This window comes from Lycium ferocissimum, chromosome 5 (genome assembly GCF_029784015.1).
Source record: "Lycium ferocissimum isolate CSIRO_LF1 chromosome 5, AGI_CSIRO_Lferr_CH_V1, whole genome shotgun sequence".
NCBI classification, from domain to species: domain Eukaryota; kingdom Viridiplantae; phylum Streptophyta; class Magnoliopsida; order Solanales; family Solanaceae; genus Lycium; species Lycium ferocissimum.
In genome coordinates, this window is record NC_081346.1 from 8,229,932 (window position 1) to 8,247,443 (window position 17,512).

Consider the following 17,512-nt stretch of genomic DNA (forward strand, 5'->3'; position numbering starts at 1 on the left):
ACTAGCGTAACTGCGTTGATCCGTCATTCTGGTTTTTGGAACGATCAGAACTGTTTTGTGAATTACAAAATTGATCTTTGTTGTATTGACTGATAATTGCAATTACGATGAGTTAGTTTCTACGATTACAAATCAATTAGGCGTGGATCTTGTCGGAAAACTATTTCAATAAAATATACTGTTGAAGGCGATTTTCAACCAATTGAAATACACAACGATATGGGAGTTCGTGTGTACGTTGAGCTTAAGAGAGAAAATAGAGTTTTGGGGATGTATCCAATGTGCGTTAGTATTCATGATTTTGATGTTGAAGATGATGCAGCTGGAAATCGTATTATTAGAGATGATGTGCTGCAAATTGGATATAGCGAGAATCGGGATGGTATGGAAGTTTGTAATTCTACAGGAAAGGCTGTTCTTTTGTTTGAGAATGATAACAATTTGGTAATTTCGAAACCTAAGCGAAAGGAGTTTTTGTCGATCAAATTTACCAGGATAAGGAAACTTTGAAAATTGTGATGACGAAATATGCAATTCGTGGAAGATTCAATTTCAAAACAGAGAGACCGAATGCTATAAGGTATGTCTTTCTAAATGTATTCTGGTAACTGAAAGTTTAGATGTATTTTTGTTATATTTGTACTATATTTAGATGATTTGTTAACTTGTTTAACCAAATTTTTTATTACAAAAAGTCTGATGCAATATATTTATGATATATTTTTTGTATATTTGTACTGTATTTAATTGATATAGAATGTACTATTTGCATTGTATGATGTAGCTATACTCTGGCATGTTGGTCGCCGGAATGTAAATGGAAGTTCAGAGCGTCGAGAATTGGGGATTCTGAAATGTTCAGGGTTAGATTTTTCGATGACGAACATACATGCCCGTTGAAGGACAAGGTGTATTCGCAACGACAAGCAACAAGTTGGTTTATTGGAGAAGCGGTTGTCAAGGCGAAAATAACTAACCATAAAAGGAAGGTCACACCTGGGGATATAAAAGACGATGTCAAAAATGAATTTGGCGTAGATGTTTCTTACATGATGGCATGGAGAGCTAGAGAGAAGGCTATAAAAGATTTCAGAGGTGACCCAGCTGATTCATACAAGAGATTCGGCGTATATATACATCCTTGATAAAACGTATCCTGGATCGCTTGTTAAAATGCATAAATCACCAGAAAATGAGTTTATGTATTTGTTTGTAGCACTCAAAGCATTCATAAAGGGGTTCGAATGTTGTAGACCAATAGTTGTAGTGGATGGTGCACACCTTAAATCAACGTATAATGGTACATTTGTGTCGGCAAGTACTTTGGATGGAGCAGGTATGTGTAATTCTATTGTATGAATTTTTTTTTTTATAAATACAACAATATGCTATTGATTTGCAAATAAAGCTGTTAAAAACATACTCTGCATATATTGCTAGTGTTAATTTGTGAATAATATATCTTTGAAATACACTGTAAATATGTGGTGAATATATTGTAAATATATACTGTTGTTTTAACAATAATGTTGCTAAAAACACATTGTGAGATCAAAATTCAGTTAGAATATGTGCTGATTATCTTATAAATATACACTGAATTTTGTAGGTAATATCCTACCACTAGCGTATGGTGTGATAGATTCTGAGAATAATAAGTCCTGGACGTGGTTCTTTGAACTGTTCAAGCAAGCTTATGGTGTTAGGAAAAATATGTGTGTCGTGTCCGACCGACATGAAAGCATAATACACGCAGTTTCTAAGGTGTATCCTACTGTTCCTCATTTGGCTTGTATATGGCATTTGTGGAAAAATGTGACAAAGCAATACACAACAAACAGTGAGGTGTTGAGTCCTATATTTTATTCACTGGCAAAGGCATACGACGAGGATGAGTTCGATAAATTGATGGAGAAGATTGGGAATGTTGATATTCGGGTAAAACGATACCTAGAAGATGCTTGGAAGGGATAAATGGTCTAGGCTTTATTCACTCGTTAACGAGAGGATGGACAATGATTTCGAATATAGCCGAATGTATTAATGGAAAGCTGTCTTTGCAAAGAGAGTTACATATTTTTGATTTCCTTGAAGAAGTGAGGAAGATGTTTGGTAGATGGAATTGCACAAATAGAAAAAATGGTACCTACACATTCACAAAACTGATGAGGCGGTATCAAGAGATGTTGTCGATCAACGAGTACAAATCAATACGAATGAGGATATCTTTGATTGCAACACAAAATTTTAATCTATATTTTACTATATCTAATGTATATTTATCTATATTTCCAATATGGTAAAACTGCTCAGGTTAATGCTTGTTTATTGGTTAAATGGTTCTCAGGTTGAAGCGTCAACTGAATATGTTTACACAGTGAATGATGGACCGAGGCGTTTCATAATCGATTTGAAGAAGAAAACTTGCAGCTGCAGGATGTTCCAATTGGACGAGATACCGTGTTCTCATGCATGGGCAGTATTGAAGAATAAAAATTTGACTGCTGATGCATATTGTTCGGAATTATTCAAGCCAGAAACAGTTGTAAACACATATGATGTGCCGGTTGATCCTCTTCCCGATGAGACCGAGTGGAATGTTCCTAAAAGTGTATCAGATGAAGTTGTTATGCCACCGATCTATAAGAGACCCCTTGGGAGGCCAAAAAAGAAGAGGGACAAGCCATTACAAGAGTTGATGAATGTTAAACGCAGGAATGCTTGCGGTAAATGTGGACGTCTTTGTCATAACGAGCGTTCGTGTGATAATCCGCCCCTCAATAAGAAGAATAAATAAGTCCATTTTGATTTTATTTGTTAAGACAATTCTACTTTAAATTTCTGTTATTTTAGTATGATTGTATTTCACATGGTTGAACATCCGATGATTTTAGATGTTATGCTATATTGGTGGTTTAATGGGATTTGGAAAGTCTATTCTATGTAAACTGATTTGGCCTTTTGTTTTGGAATTATGCTTTAATATTTGTATTTCGTATATATTTGGGCTATATTTTAGTTGCATTTTGTACGATCCGGTAGATAAATCTTATTCGTTTCATCGTTAACTATATTTCATATATTTTTTTCATATATTTGAAGTGTATTTAGATGAAATTTTAACTTTTGTAACACATCGTACATTAAAAAATGGACTTATGTAATATATCTCGTATGTATTTTATGTATATTTACCGTATTTAGCGGTTAGATATGCTACTTTGTTAAATGAATACATTTCACAGAAAATGAAAAATGGAATTTATACATTGAAAAAATAACATACTTGAAAGAAACAACAATATAAAAACCATAAGGTGGTGTTCAACATTAATCATCCTAACAAACATTCGCACATGAAACGATATGTCCAAAATGAAAAAACAAAGCAACAAAAGTTGCAACCAACTACGCTATTGTTCAACATGAAAATGAAAAACACAAAAGACTTGGTGGCCTAATCAAGATCCTCTTTATCAAGCGCATCGTAATCAATGGCCGATCTAATTGGTCTTGGAGGTCGCTCGTTATCACTTGATGCATTGTTGTTTGACTTATCCCATGCATAGTCGCATAAAAGGGCACCGTGCCACTTTGCATCGAATTCGGTTGGGATGACTTCACTTGAGCTCAAGTATTCAACAAAGGCTGCCACATACACACCACAATCCCTGAAAAAAATGATCAAAAACTTTACTGATCAAAACCCAAGAAAAAAATATATGTATTTATTGTGTTTTTTGTTGGAAGAGATTCTTACATGCTATCGGGAGCTTGTTGTGGGAGATTGTCTACATTCACAATGTCAAAGTTGTCGGTCTGTTCTCTATTTCTGTAACAAGGATGAGTGGCAAAATCTATATCCGCCTTCTTCTCATAGAAATCTGTCATTTGTTATGCGTGACAAGAGTAGCCAACATTTTTATTCCGGCTCTAACGACGACATCATGCCTATGACTCGGTATGAGTTGTATACGTAGATGGACCTGTTTGTAAAAAGGAAACATCTCCAATACTTACTATGACTCGTTTCATCGAGACACAATCTAGCCCGATGATCGGTGCAAATTCTCTAAGTAGAAACGAGAACTTTACCTTTTATTTCAAATGTAAAGCACCTATATGTACCGCCCCTAAGTTCTTTGACCATAAAGCACCGAAAAATTTGTGCTTGTACATCCAAATGCCGCATTACGAGATATTTACCAAAACAAGAATCCTAAACATATCCATTTGTGGGTCCGTTAGTTTGCCTCTAATATCTTGCATTACATTAACATTAGTGTATCTACACATAGATGGTGCCACAGCAGGGTGCTTGGTAACCAAAAATTTAGATACCTGAAACAACATGCCAAAAAACACGTGTGATTGACAAAAAATAGTGAACACAATCAGTTAAAAAAGAGATCAACCAAAAATATATACAAATATAAAACAAAACAGTGATTGACAATGAAAAAATATAATGTAATTTAACAATAAATATATATATGAATATACTGAAAATATAATGACATATATTGACTGATTGACTAAATTACGGATCCGTAATAATCGTCAACAAAATACACACGAATATACTTAAAAATCTTAAAAATTCGTTATGGTGAAGAACAATAAACACGACTTAAGCGAAGAAACATGTGAAAAAAATAACGATAGAAAATATACTTAAAATGCACATAAAATATAGATCTGGTTAATTAACAGATCCGTAATAACTGTACGAAAAAAAGAAAAAGAAAAAAAGGAACTAAATATACTGAAAATATAAGATAAATATACCTCTGCATCATCATCCTCATCCACATTATGTTTGGCTTTAGCAATTTTTTTCCCCTTAACATTAGCAACATTGTCACTAGCCTTTCTCTTCTTTTGTTTCTCCATTTGAGAAACCTTTTTCACTTTTTCTTGTTGTTTACTCTTCGAATCAACATAATCGGAGAACGCCTAGGATCGTTAATTCTTTTTGAACGATTCTCGGCATAAAAGCACTGCGATAATGGCGCTTTTGTGTTGAGAAATTCCCAAAGAAAAATTAGGAATCTCAAATTCGGGTTCTATACCTCTATTTACGATCGGAGTAGAAGCTTTCTTAACCATTTCACTTGAATCTAAGCAAAAAAACCAAGAACAAACACGATAATTAATTATTTAGAGTTGCATTACTGATTCAAACGAAAAAAAAAATACTCCGAAAATATAGGTTAAATACACGGTGAAAATTAAAAAATCAGTATACAATCTTACCTTTTTTGGGAATTAGATTTGAATCATGAGTGAAATTAATGAGTAGTTAATTAGAGATAACAAAAGGAAGTTGTAGAATTGTAAAACTGATTTGAAATTGGAGCAAATTAAGGGATATTGTGAATAATGGCGTGAAGATTCTTGGGATAGGAGAGAGAGACGTTTTTGTTGGCTTAAATTTAGGGGTGTGGGAAGTTATCAGATTAGTGGTAAAAAACTGGTAGCTATGTGAAGTAAATATGTTATATTTTAGCTAACTAAATATAATTATTGAAAAATTTAGTTATGTTTCATAAATAGGTAATAATGGAAGCTATGCCAAGTAAATTTTACATTAAACTATACTAAGAAGGAATTTGAATGTAAATTGTGTTCAATATTTTAATTGTCCAACGCCAAATAAAAAACAATTATAGAGTGAGTAAACTTTCGGATAGGAAAAAAACTAAGCAAAAATATTTAAATGTAATACGTGAAAAGCATAGGTTCTTCTACGAGAGGAAAATAGAGAAACATCACAAAACAGCTTCAAGAACATACTGAAGTAAGAAACACTGAAAGTCGAAAAGCGTCCCCTTCACCCTCTACGGGAAATTGAATTCTTTAAATATGTCCGGGAAAAAGTTCAAAGAGAAAATGGAAAATAAATCTAAGGTAGGATGATAGTGGAATAAAATACCATGAGATATGCCTAAGTATTAATGATATGAACTTAGGCAATCCACATCAGTGCTGAGCCACACTATGTCGAGGGTGTTCATCCGAACCCCCTCGGCGGAAAAAAACACTGTTTTTACAAGGTTAAAATTATTTTTTATGTACATATAGTAGGCGTTGAACCCCCTTAGGCTTCTTCGTATGTTACTTTTTTATATTTTGAGCACTAATGGAAATCATTCAAATGCCTTGATCCACATGCACTGTGTTCCATCTGTACTTCAGATATAGTTTACATAAGTAACCATTTTCTTGGCAATCGGATATTTCTTGGACAAATAGATCAGAGGCATGACTTGTATATAGGGAAAATGAATCATCCTATATACTTACATGAAAAATCATAACTGCTTGCTCATGTACTCTTCAGTGACTAAAATGCTTCATGTAGAATATAATTTTGTAACTGTACAATGAATGGAGTCATAGAATTAGTATTAAGTAATACTAATTGTAAGAAAGTTTTATTATATTATAAAAAGATGAGGCATTAGGGACTGCAACAGCGAGTTAGTTCGTCTCTTAATTGTCTGCTTTGTAACAGTTCTGACTTTTCGGAGTGTTATAGTAGATCTGTGCTGAACCGATGCCTCCTCTCGGAGTTTTTAAAACGTAATAACATAAGTAAAAGCAAAATAATGGGTTAAAAAGGCAAAAATCTGAGAAAATAAATAAATAGGAAATCTGGCTCTAGAGCGTGCCACGTCACCGGGGCTATTTCCTGCAATTATATATATATAGATTGATAATTGCATCCTTCTTTTCTTGCAAACAATTTAATTTGTCAGAAATCATAAAATCCTTAATTGGCTGAGTAAGGGAGTTCTCTTTTAAAAATAAAGCATCAACGACTTAATGACAAACAAAATTAATTCTTAAACATTGTTTCAATCAATTCAATTTTTTTTTTTAAATTTCATCTAAATCTAGACTTTAATCACCATTTTTGTTTTTGCATAAACCATTATCACATGAAATTATGAGTAGTTAATCAATAAATACCAAAACATGCTATTCCTCCTCTAACTAGAAATTATATGCTCACAAATTCATAAAATATATCATTTTGCATACTTTAAATTATGTCACTAAACATCCAAGTTATCTCTGTCTCTTTGATACTCCATCTGTTTATCCCTAGCAAACTTGCTTTCTTATAACAATTCTTTTAGTAAATTATCTAATTGTCTGATCAAAACACTTAACTAATGAATAATACATAATTAAGAAGCGACCATCTTAGAGGCTGTTTGGATTGGCTTATTTTAGGTGCTTTTAAGCCAAAATAGCTTTTAAACACTTTTGTAGTATTTGGGTAAGATAACAAAAAAGTGCTTATAAGCACTTGTTTTTAAGTCAAAATAACAAAAATAATCCAAAAGTCATAAGTTAGAATTCCTAACAACTTTTGACTTATAAGTCAAAAGCCATAAGCTCATCCAAACATGCTCTTAAAAAAGTTGTGCCTAAGAAACGTACACAAATTATTATTTTTCAATTAAAACTAATGTGAAGTGCATATTATCTTAATCTTGTACCCGGGCTCAGCATGGGCTTGACTGAACTAGTATAAGAGAGGATCTCAAAGTTTTGTAGTCCTCACATAATTTTTTGTCTCTTTTAGCCCCTAATTAAAGTATTAATTACTTTGCAAATCTTGACGCACTTTGGTAAATTTTAAGGACTTTTGCCATACCACTAAAGATGATGATGCCATGAAAAAAGTTGTGGCCCCCACAAAGTACACTCATACATATTTGAGTCTTTTATGTGAAAATATTACTATTTAAATTATATTTTTCCTTAAGAATTTATTATAGACACGTAATAAATTATCATGACATTTAAATTCTATCTTAACATAGGCTAAATTATTGAGTTAAAATGCTATTCTTATAATATTATTTATTAATATTATTTACCATTTATCATTTGCTATTTTAAATTTTTATTCGTTCGATTAAACATATTTTTTTAATTTCTCGAACGTACGTGCTGACAAACATAAGTAATTAACAAAATTTCACTTAAGGTAGGGTTAAATTTTAAATTAAAACATAGACACAAATAACTTATATCATTATTAAATACTTTCAAAAGTATAAAAAAATATAAATTATAGTCCTTTCGTCCCAATCGAAAAATTAATTTCAAAGTAGGCTAGTTAATTAATCAAATTGTATGCACTTTCAACGTAAAATGTATCTAATAAATTACTACACATTAAAAGAGGAACTATAAAATATAATTTTGTATATATTCTGATTTTTTTAAAGAAGAAACTGTAGTCAATTGTAAGAAGTATATATATGTATATATATATATATATATATATATATATATATATATATATATATATATATATATTTAATATTAAAATTTTTTGCAAAATATGGGATATTAATATCTTATACAATTTAGGACAATAGTTAAGTTTAACATGAAAAAGTTATTTCAATGTAGATTTCATAAAATGTTTCATTAAATTAAGAAAATAAGTTATTTTAACATGCATCTTTTAGAAGGAAAAGAATGCTTAAAGTAACAACAATTTAATTTCATTGACTTTTCGGTATTTTTTGTGTGTGGTTTAATTTGAAAGAGCATCTACAAAAGTATATGTCAATACCCAGGCTTTTGATAATTTATATTTATTTATAAGTTAATTTTATTGATTTCATCATATAACAATATTTTTGAAAGTGTCAAACTGATGTTACAAAAACAAAGAAGTAAGAACAAAAAAATTTAAAAAGATATTTAAAAATTTAATCATTAATGTCGGTTTGGTACCGGCTTAGCACGGGCCAAATAACACGTATCGTAAAGAAAGGTTCAGAGTCTTTCAAAAATACACTTTATTAAGTCCAATCTCAGATCCACTTAAATTTGAAGAAATTTTAGTTACTGGACCAATAGTCATGTCACGTGTGTAAACCAAGTGATTGACACCTAAGAAAGAAAAGAGAGTACTATAAGAAAAAGAAAAAAAAGGTCAATTTTTTTTGGACAAAAGAACAGTAACAGGGAAGATTACAATGATATGCTCTCTCTTTGTTAATAGGCTGCTAATGGTAATAGGAAAAAAGGGGAGAACAAAAGAAGAGGTCTCTCGTATTATTTCTTTTGCTTATATTATTTAGAGAATATCTCACAATAAAATGTCACCATACTAAAGTGTTTCGTGAAGTAATACATTCAATTACTGTAATTTCAGTCCAAAATGATGCGTCAATGACTGTAAGAAGTTTAACATCCAGAAGCTTACCATTGATCATGCATGAAACTGTGTGGTGTCACAAAACTTTACAGTTTTTTTTTATTTTTTTTAATTCACAGCGTCGAGACCATGTGATGTTACAGTGTTTCATCTGCGCCAAATTGAACTTTAGTCATAGAATACAGTCACTCTGAGATTCTTAGCGGAAGTAGGACATAAAAAAATGTGGTCTTCCTGTTTTGACCAGTGGTACTGTTTAGAATATTAAGGAATCAAGACTGATTCTTACACATTACTATTAACTACTCGTTAGTACATCACAGCTAGAAAAAACAAAACTATTACAGTGCTAATTGTCTGAAGAGTCATCAAGCAAAGCAAAACTGGGTTAGTGTATAGTTTTCTCCTACGAGGGGGCCAAAATTGTTGAACCAAAACCAAAAATTTTACATGGTTTCATGGATTTGATCTGTGGAAAGGCTGGAAATTGTTGATTGGGGGTTTGTGACGGGGTTTGCTTCCTGATCCTGGACCTCCAGTGTAGTCTTTGTTCATCATGTTGGAAAACTCAGTCGTATCTTCCATAAGTTTCTCTGATTCAAGCGTCTGCAATGATTCAGTATCATCAGGTTGATCTGTTAAAGCTAATTTTGATGAGTTCTTCGAGTTGCGTCCACTTGCTGATTTCGTCGAATTTTTGCTCTCTTCGCTCTGTTACTTGAAATTCAAATGAAGGAAAATTAAGAAAAAAAATAATAGTAACATGGAAATTACTCAAATTAAACTAGTCTCATCCAAATAGTACAATTGAGTAACCTGATTTTGAGTGTTCTTTCGCGATTCACCGAGTGGATTGGCTGAACAATTGCTGTTTCCTGCATTGTGAACGAGAAAATACCCAAATTGAGGATTCATTCCATTTCTGTTTCCGTTCCTTATTTCCAGTGAACTAGTTTGCTAATGCAAAATAAAATAGGCTTTAATTGGGCAAAACTAAAGAATTTAGACACTTCATGAAGCTTGCAGGGAGGAGTTGATGAACAGAAAAACAGAGAAAAAGGAATCATAAAAGAAACGATATCTCCATTCACTTTGCTTGAGAAAAAGAATAGATGGACTACAAAGAATTGCGATATTGTTGCACATGACAAAATCTGAAAATTCGTGCAATTTTCTATTTATACATACAAGTATACTATCCTTTTTCACAAGAACATCTAACTAATAAAGAAAAACAGCTAAGATCTAAAACTAACAAAAAGTTTCCTTCTCCCTCTCTACTAATTTTCTTGAGTTGTTTCACTCAATTATTCTTAGGGGGGTGCGGTCTTGCCATGTGATAATCAGCATTAAGAGCCACAAAACTCCCTGTATTGGCCTTCATTGAATGGCTACTACTACCTCTACCGCTCAATTCTCTCAACTTCCCCTGCCCTTTAATGTTTAAATTTCCAACAGAATGGATTGCACTTGCACCTGAATTCTTTGAATCAGCTTCCTCTGTAGCTTCCACTTGCTTCATGTTTTTCTTTATGTTCTTTCTCTCTATCGTCATTTTTCTTCCTCCCACTCTGCCATTAGTGAATTCAGCAGCTGCTGGTACACCATCCAAAACTTCCTGAAATTAATTTCAATAAGAACCTCCATCAGAGTTCGTAAAGTTAAATTTCATTTTGAAACATTTGTACTGTCACATAATTCGAGTCTTGAGAAAAAAAGAAAATACTACTACAACTAAAGGGGAAACCAAATCAACTTTAGTACCTTCTCATGATTATTCCTTAGTGATGCCATGGCATAACCATTTTCTGCTTCACGGACCACAAAGGTTTGTTTAGCTGCAGAAGGAACAACTAATTGATTCCCAATTTTGGAAAAAGAAGGAACAAAATTTTTAATGTATAGAGTGGAAAAGAGAAAGGCAGTACCTTGGTTATCACTATAAGCAATTGTATTGTTCATGGTAAGAAAAGTGAAGAGTACGATAACAAGCATAAAGGAACTAAAACGTAAAGACGCCATTTTTGACCTCTTTGTTTTTAAGGTTATGTCTGTTATACTCTGCAATAAAGGAGATGGTTGCACATGAAGGGGAACAAAGGAGATTTATAGAAAGCCCAAATTCCAAACCCAAGTCAAAGCTAGGGTTAGAACAACTAACTTTTTCTTGCTTAAATAAGTGGTTAGGTTACAATTGAGCACCTGGGGAAACTCAAAAGACAGAATAGAAAAAGAAACAGTTAAGAAAGAGGAAGATGGTCTTTCTAGGTTGATATTAGGGAAAAAGGGCTTTGATAGCGTGGAAATGAAGATACGGTTGTCTGCCGCCATGCATGCAGCCAGGATTGGTTTGTTTTGTTGGCTAAAGTTTACACCGATAATTAAGTTGTTTCATTTTTCGTGCACTCCCTTATTTCAATTTGAAGGTGTCTAGTCTAGTTTCAAAGTTGATTGCTTGAATGGTCATTGACTTATTAAGACTGTTTTTTAATGTCACTTTTTGTTATGTCAAACAGAAGGACACTCAAACTGAAAATTGACATATCCGGTCACCTTTCAATAATGTAACACTTGATTTTTTCAAGTACAAAAATAGAAAAAATTTAACCGATTTTAATAGAAACCTCCTATTCAATGCACTACCCAACTTTGTAAAATCTCTTTATATGCTAAACAAATGGTGAGAAGGTCCAAAATTAGTACCTATAATTTTTTTACTCTCTGTCCCATATTACTTGTTCATTTACAAAATCAAGATAAAATTAATTAAATCTTTTTCATCTTACCCTTACTATTAAATGTACTTGAAAATAGTCAATATTGATTAAAACGTATTTATTGAATAGAGATAGGGGTAAGATAGTAAAATATATCTTTTATTTATGATTTCTTAAGGAGCGTGCAAAAGGGAAAGTGGCCAAGTAATATGGGACAGAGGGAGTAATTTGATTGCTTGAATTCATCTTCATATAGCTGCCGTTCATATTCGAATTTTGATGCTAACAAATATACTAATTGAAGCTAGATGATCCTTTTTAACTTAGATATATTTTTTCGTTCATTTTAACTAAGATCAGTTAACTAGAATATAAGTCATATCTGATATCTTAGATCAATTAATTGTTACTGACCATGAACTCCTAGTTTCAATTTAACACTATTAAGGTAGAAGCTACAAATGAATTATATTTAACCAAAATGGTGCAAGGCAATTTCGACTCCCTGAAGAATTGGATGAAAATCCGAAAATCCTATTCCCCTGGCCTACTTTATGTAAAAATCAAATTTCCTCCCAACTTTATGCTATAATCATATATATTCCTCTCCAATCTCAAAATGGACCATTAGCAGTTGCTTTTTATAAAAGCAGTGTCTATTTTGCCTTTTAGATTATCATACTCCTCATTATGTGTTTTTGTATGATTATACTTAATTAACTTTCTTCCATTTTTGTTCTTTTTTCCATTAAGTTGTTAATTCTATGTTCTTCTTTTGCCCTGTAAAAAGGTTGGAGTTGTTAGTAGTTCTTATTGGCTACTTAGCCAATGAGGCTTTTGGGAATTGGGAGGGTCATGGAAATTATGCAGAAAACTTGAGGCTTACTTCTGGAGTGAAATTTAAACTATTCATAATTAGTACAGAAACACTATATAATTGCTTTTGGACAAAACGTTGAGCCTAACTCTAGGATTTAGGTAGCTTTTACAAACTTGTTAACTGGCACCTCGCTCCTGTCAGTCCTGGTCAAATAATTTGCTCCAGCCACTTATATTTTGGTTATTAAACGCACATGATTAGTGAATTCTCAGCTATCCTTATTCTTTTGGCTAGAAGCCCTGATGATTATTTAATTAAGCGAAAGGAACAGTAATTTACGAGTAAATAATATACTAATGAACATGGTGATTATCGAGCAGAATTCCCAAGGAGTCGGTCAGTTGGGTGAAATTCAAAATGTCGAAGAAGAAGAAGAACATGGGCAAGTGGTAAAATTAAACTGTCTTGAATCACTCAACCTATCATGCATAACATTATAATATAACCACTCTTTAACTTTACAGTTAGGTTTTAACAAACAAGTTCAGAACACGAGAGCTAGCTCGCTCTCCCATTTTTTATCAGTGGGTGCCCCTTGTTCTTTTGTGTACATCTTCAATATTTAATTGACAACGGGTTAAAAAAAAATCAGGGTGTTTGAACTGATTTATTAATTAGTCGTTTGGCTTTGAGGTGTAAACACATAGTTCTCTGAAAATGTAATTACCAAAAAGTCAAAAATGTTTTAACCCACATGGCCACATTCTTTTACCTTGAGGTGTAAACACAGAGTCCTTGAAAAAAATTAAATCATCATTATTTATTCTTTTGCAAATCGTTCCGTAACGAGGGTGAATAACGGACTAACTGAAAATAAGTAGCTATTGTACAATTTAGGAATAAATTTTAGCAGGTTCCTTTTCAACTCCATGAAATAGACAAAAAAATCAAATGTTCTCTACTCTGTTACTCTTTGTTTAAAATTACTATTTTGTTTATTTAAGCTGGCAAGTGAGTATCTTTTAATTCATTATGATTGGTGATTAATCTCTAGTAGTAGGGGGATCAACAATAAAAATGTGCTTATAGAGTCAAAAATTAAAGCTGAAATTAAATACTAGAATCGAGGATGATGGAGTCTTAAAACTAGTTGACCGGGGACTATGTAGAGAAAAAGCTGTAAAGTAAGTTTAAACAAAACTTTAAACAAGATTACAAAATCGTCGAGACAGAGTGTGAATTGTGAAGGTAACTTTTGCTCTTTGTTCCACCATTCCCCGCCAAAGTGTGAAACATAGAAAAGTAATCCCCAATTAAACCTCTTTCTTAAATTTATAAAATAAACAACATAAAAACTTCCTATATATCAGTATTTACCCCTTAAAAAGGTAACAATTCAATTTGTATGTGGTTTAAAGGATATGCGGTTTGATTCGTTAATTATGCAAAAGAATAACAACAATGAACAAAGATTAACAATAAGAAAGTAAAGAGATAGCCTCAATTGACTTGAAGAACAGCACAACGATTGGTCCGGACAGGAGCTTAAGAACTTCGAACCCGAACCAAAGTATATAGAATTACATTGCCTTTGATGTTTACAGAGCTTAAGAATTAGGGTTTTTCGTATAAGTATGCAGAGAATGAGGTGTTGACTTATGAGGGTTTACCTCCCTATTTATAGTACAAGTGTTTGTGTTATACATGGTAACTAAATCAATCATGGGGATAATGATTCCCAAAATCTCGGGTATAGCGGCTGGTGACGCGTCATGTAGCGGGACATGGGGAGAGGAATCCGCAACGGACCGAATTTCTCGGACTCTTATCAACTGAAGCATAAGACTCTTCGGATTCTGCTGCATCCGAATAACTAAGTTCGAAATGTTTCTATCCGACCAATCGAGCCCAAATGGACCTGTCGCTCTTTGTTATTGCTCCGGCCGACGGGTCGAAGCCTTGGACGCCGGTTTACACATCGTATACAATCAGTAATTTTGAATTGTTTTTTAGTTTTTTTCCACTTCAATGTACTTAATTAGTTATACCTCGTGTTTTAACACTTAACATATTGTATAATGAATTAACTAGCTAATAGTATTTCTGTAAAATTTGCATGTATAAGGAGGGTTAAGTTTATAATTTTAAAATATGTAAGAGATGTATCTGGAATTGAGTTATACTACAGGAAGATTTAGCTTAATTTACTCAAAACAAAAGCTTTCAAATTGGTTTCCAGATTAAAATTTATTTCTCTAAATTTAGAAATACAATACCATGGCGGAACCCCATCAAATGAAATGGGTTCAAGCGAACCCCATTCGTGGGAAAATCATACTACGCCAGTAGGATGAAAACAAATACTTTTTGTTTATGTATAAATTTTTTAATCTGCTCGACTTACATAGGTCACAAGTTTGAAAATTTTAAATCTTCTTATTAAAATCAATAACTCCACCACTAATGTACCAAGCAGTCTAACGTCTCACGTCCTCTTCTTTCGATTATACTATACTAAAATAATTACTTTGATTTGATCGCACCGCTATATCAATCTTGTATTTAAAACATACATGATCAGTTGATTGACAAGATACTCTAGCTTAACATTTAAGCCCGAGGCTAAGAATGTTATTAACAGGTATTATCGGCTCTGCACCTCAGGAATTGTACCCCGGAATGTACGGAAAATGAAGCTGTGGAGGTTTTTAACATCCCTGCTTAGGAATTAGGAATTTTAGAGTCTTGGTTAGGGGGTCCAATTAGGTTTGTTTGGACTGTGAAATTTCAAACTCTGGGATTTGGGAAAAGGGAAGTATGTATTTGGCTTTTCAAGACATGGGCACATGAGAGCAATTAGAGGAATGCTGAGGCAATTGGCATGACCGCCGTGGGTGTCGCTGATTCCTCGATATAGGGACTAAACTTCATGCCATGACAAAGTTTTTTTTTACCATAACAATAACCTTATTACCCGTTTGGGAACTTGCATTTTGCCTAGTAGGTTAAAAGCTTTGCTTTTGTGCTTTCCCAAAACCACGAATATGGCTAATTGTTGAGGAATAGAGAAGGCACAAATGTCAATAGTGAGCACTGAGAAGTACTTAACAATATGAAGACTTCCAAGTTACCCAATGCAAACGGTAATTCTGTAATTCAATAGACATTTATTTTAAAAAAGCTTATTACATTGAAAATCCCATAAATTTGTTAGCAAATTTCATTTAGACGCTCGAATTATGACGTATTCCAATTGAAAAAACCTGAGCACGTGATAAAGTATGTCTATTAGACACTTTTGATTCAATAGACACTTTTGGTTCAAATTTTGGAAAAACTTTCGGCGTATTTTAGCACATTACGTAGATAAGTTAACCACGTAAAATATGTATCTCCTTTAATTATACGAATTCAACTTAATAAGCAGTAAAACCGCAGACGTTTCTAATTTAGGCTGATGGTATAATTAATGGAGGTGATATATTTTATGTGGTTAACTTAATTACCTCATAGACGGTTGAGAGCGCACACAAAGGTTTTTTAAACATTTGAACCAAAAGTGTCTAGTAGGAACACTTCATCATGTGTTCACGTGCTCAATTGAAACAAGTCATAGTTCGAGTGTCTAAATGAAATTTGTTGGCAAATTTAGGGGGTTGTCAATGCATTAAGCATTTTTAAAAAGTCTATTGAATATTTTTCAGAATGATTTATTTATTTTATGGAACTATATTTAGTGTACATAGTAAATAACTGACAGGCAATTTGCACGATTATCCTTATATGGGGATGATCTTTAAATTTTTCCCTCAAATTCTTTGGTCTTTAATTTTCCCCTCGCTTAATACCCTGAGGTTCTGGGTTCGAACTCCGCCTCAGTTTAAAAATAAATAAATTCGCAAGGCAGAGTTTCATAGCAAAATTAGGCCTTAAGGTAAATCTCTGCTTTAAGGCCTAATTTTTGACAAAATAGACCTAATTTTGGGCAAATATTAGGCCTTAAGGCAGAGGTTTTGCGAAAGTCTTGCCTTGCAATTTTTTTTTTTTTTTACTGAACGGTTCGAACCCAGAACCTCGGGGTATTTTCGGTTACTTTTTTAAGCGTACGATAAAATTTAAAGACCAGCAATTTGAGGGATAAAAATTAAAGAGCAGCTGTTTTGAAGGTCAATCCGTGAAAAAAAATATAACTGACCCGGCAATCTATAGGGCAATTGGCGCGAATGCCCCTCTTTTGGGCTGGTCTTTAGATTTTGCCCCTCAAAATGGTGGTCTTTAATTATTGCCCTTCCGAGCAAAACTAACATAGTAAAAAGACATTACTACCCCTAACCGTTACATATAAAACACAACAAAAATCGTTATTCTCAAATCCTTCTATCGTTAACCCAACTTCGTTCCCAAACCGATTTCTCAATTATTCAAATCGTTGTTTCAAGCCGATTTCTCCATTGATTTTTTTGCTACAACATCAAGAAAGGTACAAATCTTAATTCAACTCAATTTAACGATTTTATGGAGTTTAGATTGTTAATATTTGAAAAAGATTATCTTCACGACTTTCGATTATTAAGAAACGAGATGACATACGACTCGGATTGAACATTACGCACTATAAAATTATTGGCAAAATAGAATCGATTGGATTTAATGCTTTGCTCGATTTTAATTACTTTATACCTTAATTAAATTAGTATACAATGCTTATTTACTTGAAATTGTAATTATAGTAAATTCAATTTAAATCGAGCAATGCTTATCGATTTAAACTTGAATTAAGGT

General features: G+C 32.8%; 1 protein-coding gene across 1 annotated transcript; it reads right to left on the reverse strand.

The window, feature by feature from the left end:
- Positions 1-9,354: 9,354 nt before the first annotated feature.
- LOC132058156 (uncharacterized) lies at positions 9,355-11,526 on the reverse strand. Its single transcript, XM_059450710.1, has 5 exons — positions 11,122-11,526; positions 10,958-11,031; positions 10,670-10,811; positions 10,010-10,068; positions 9,355-9,904 (listed from the first exon to the last, which is right to left on the reverse strand). Exons 1-5 carry the CDS (start codon positions 11,213-11,215, stop codon positions 9,650-9,652), a joined length of 624 nt encoding a protein of 207 aa, XP_059306693.1. The 5' UTR covers positions 11,216-11,526; the 3' UTR covers positions 9,355-9,649.
- Positions 11,527-17,512: the final 5,986 nt, after the last annotated feature.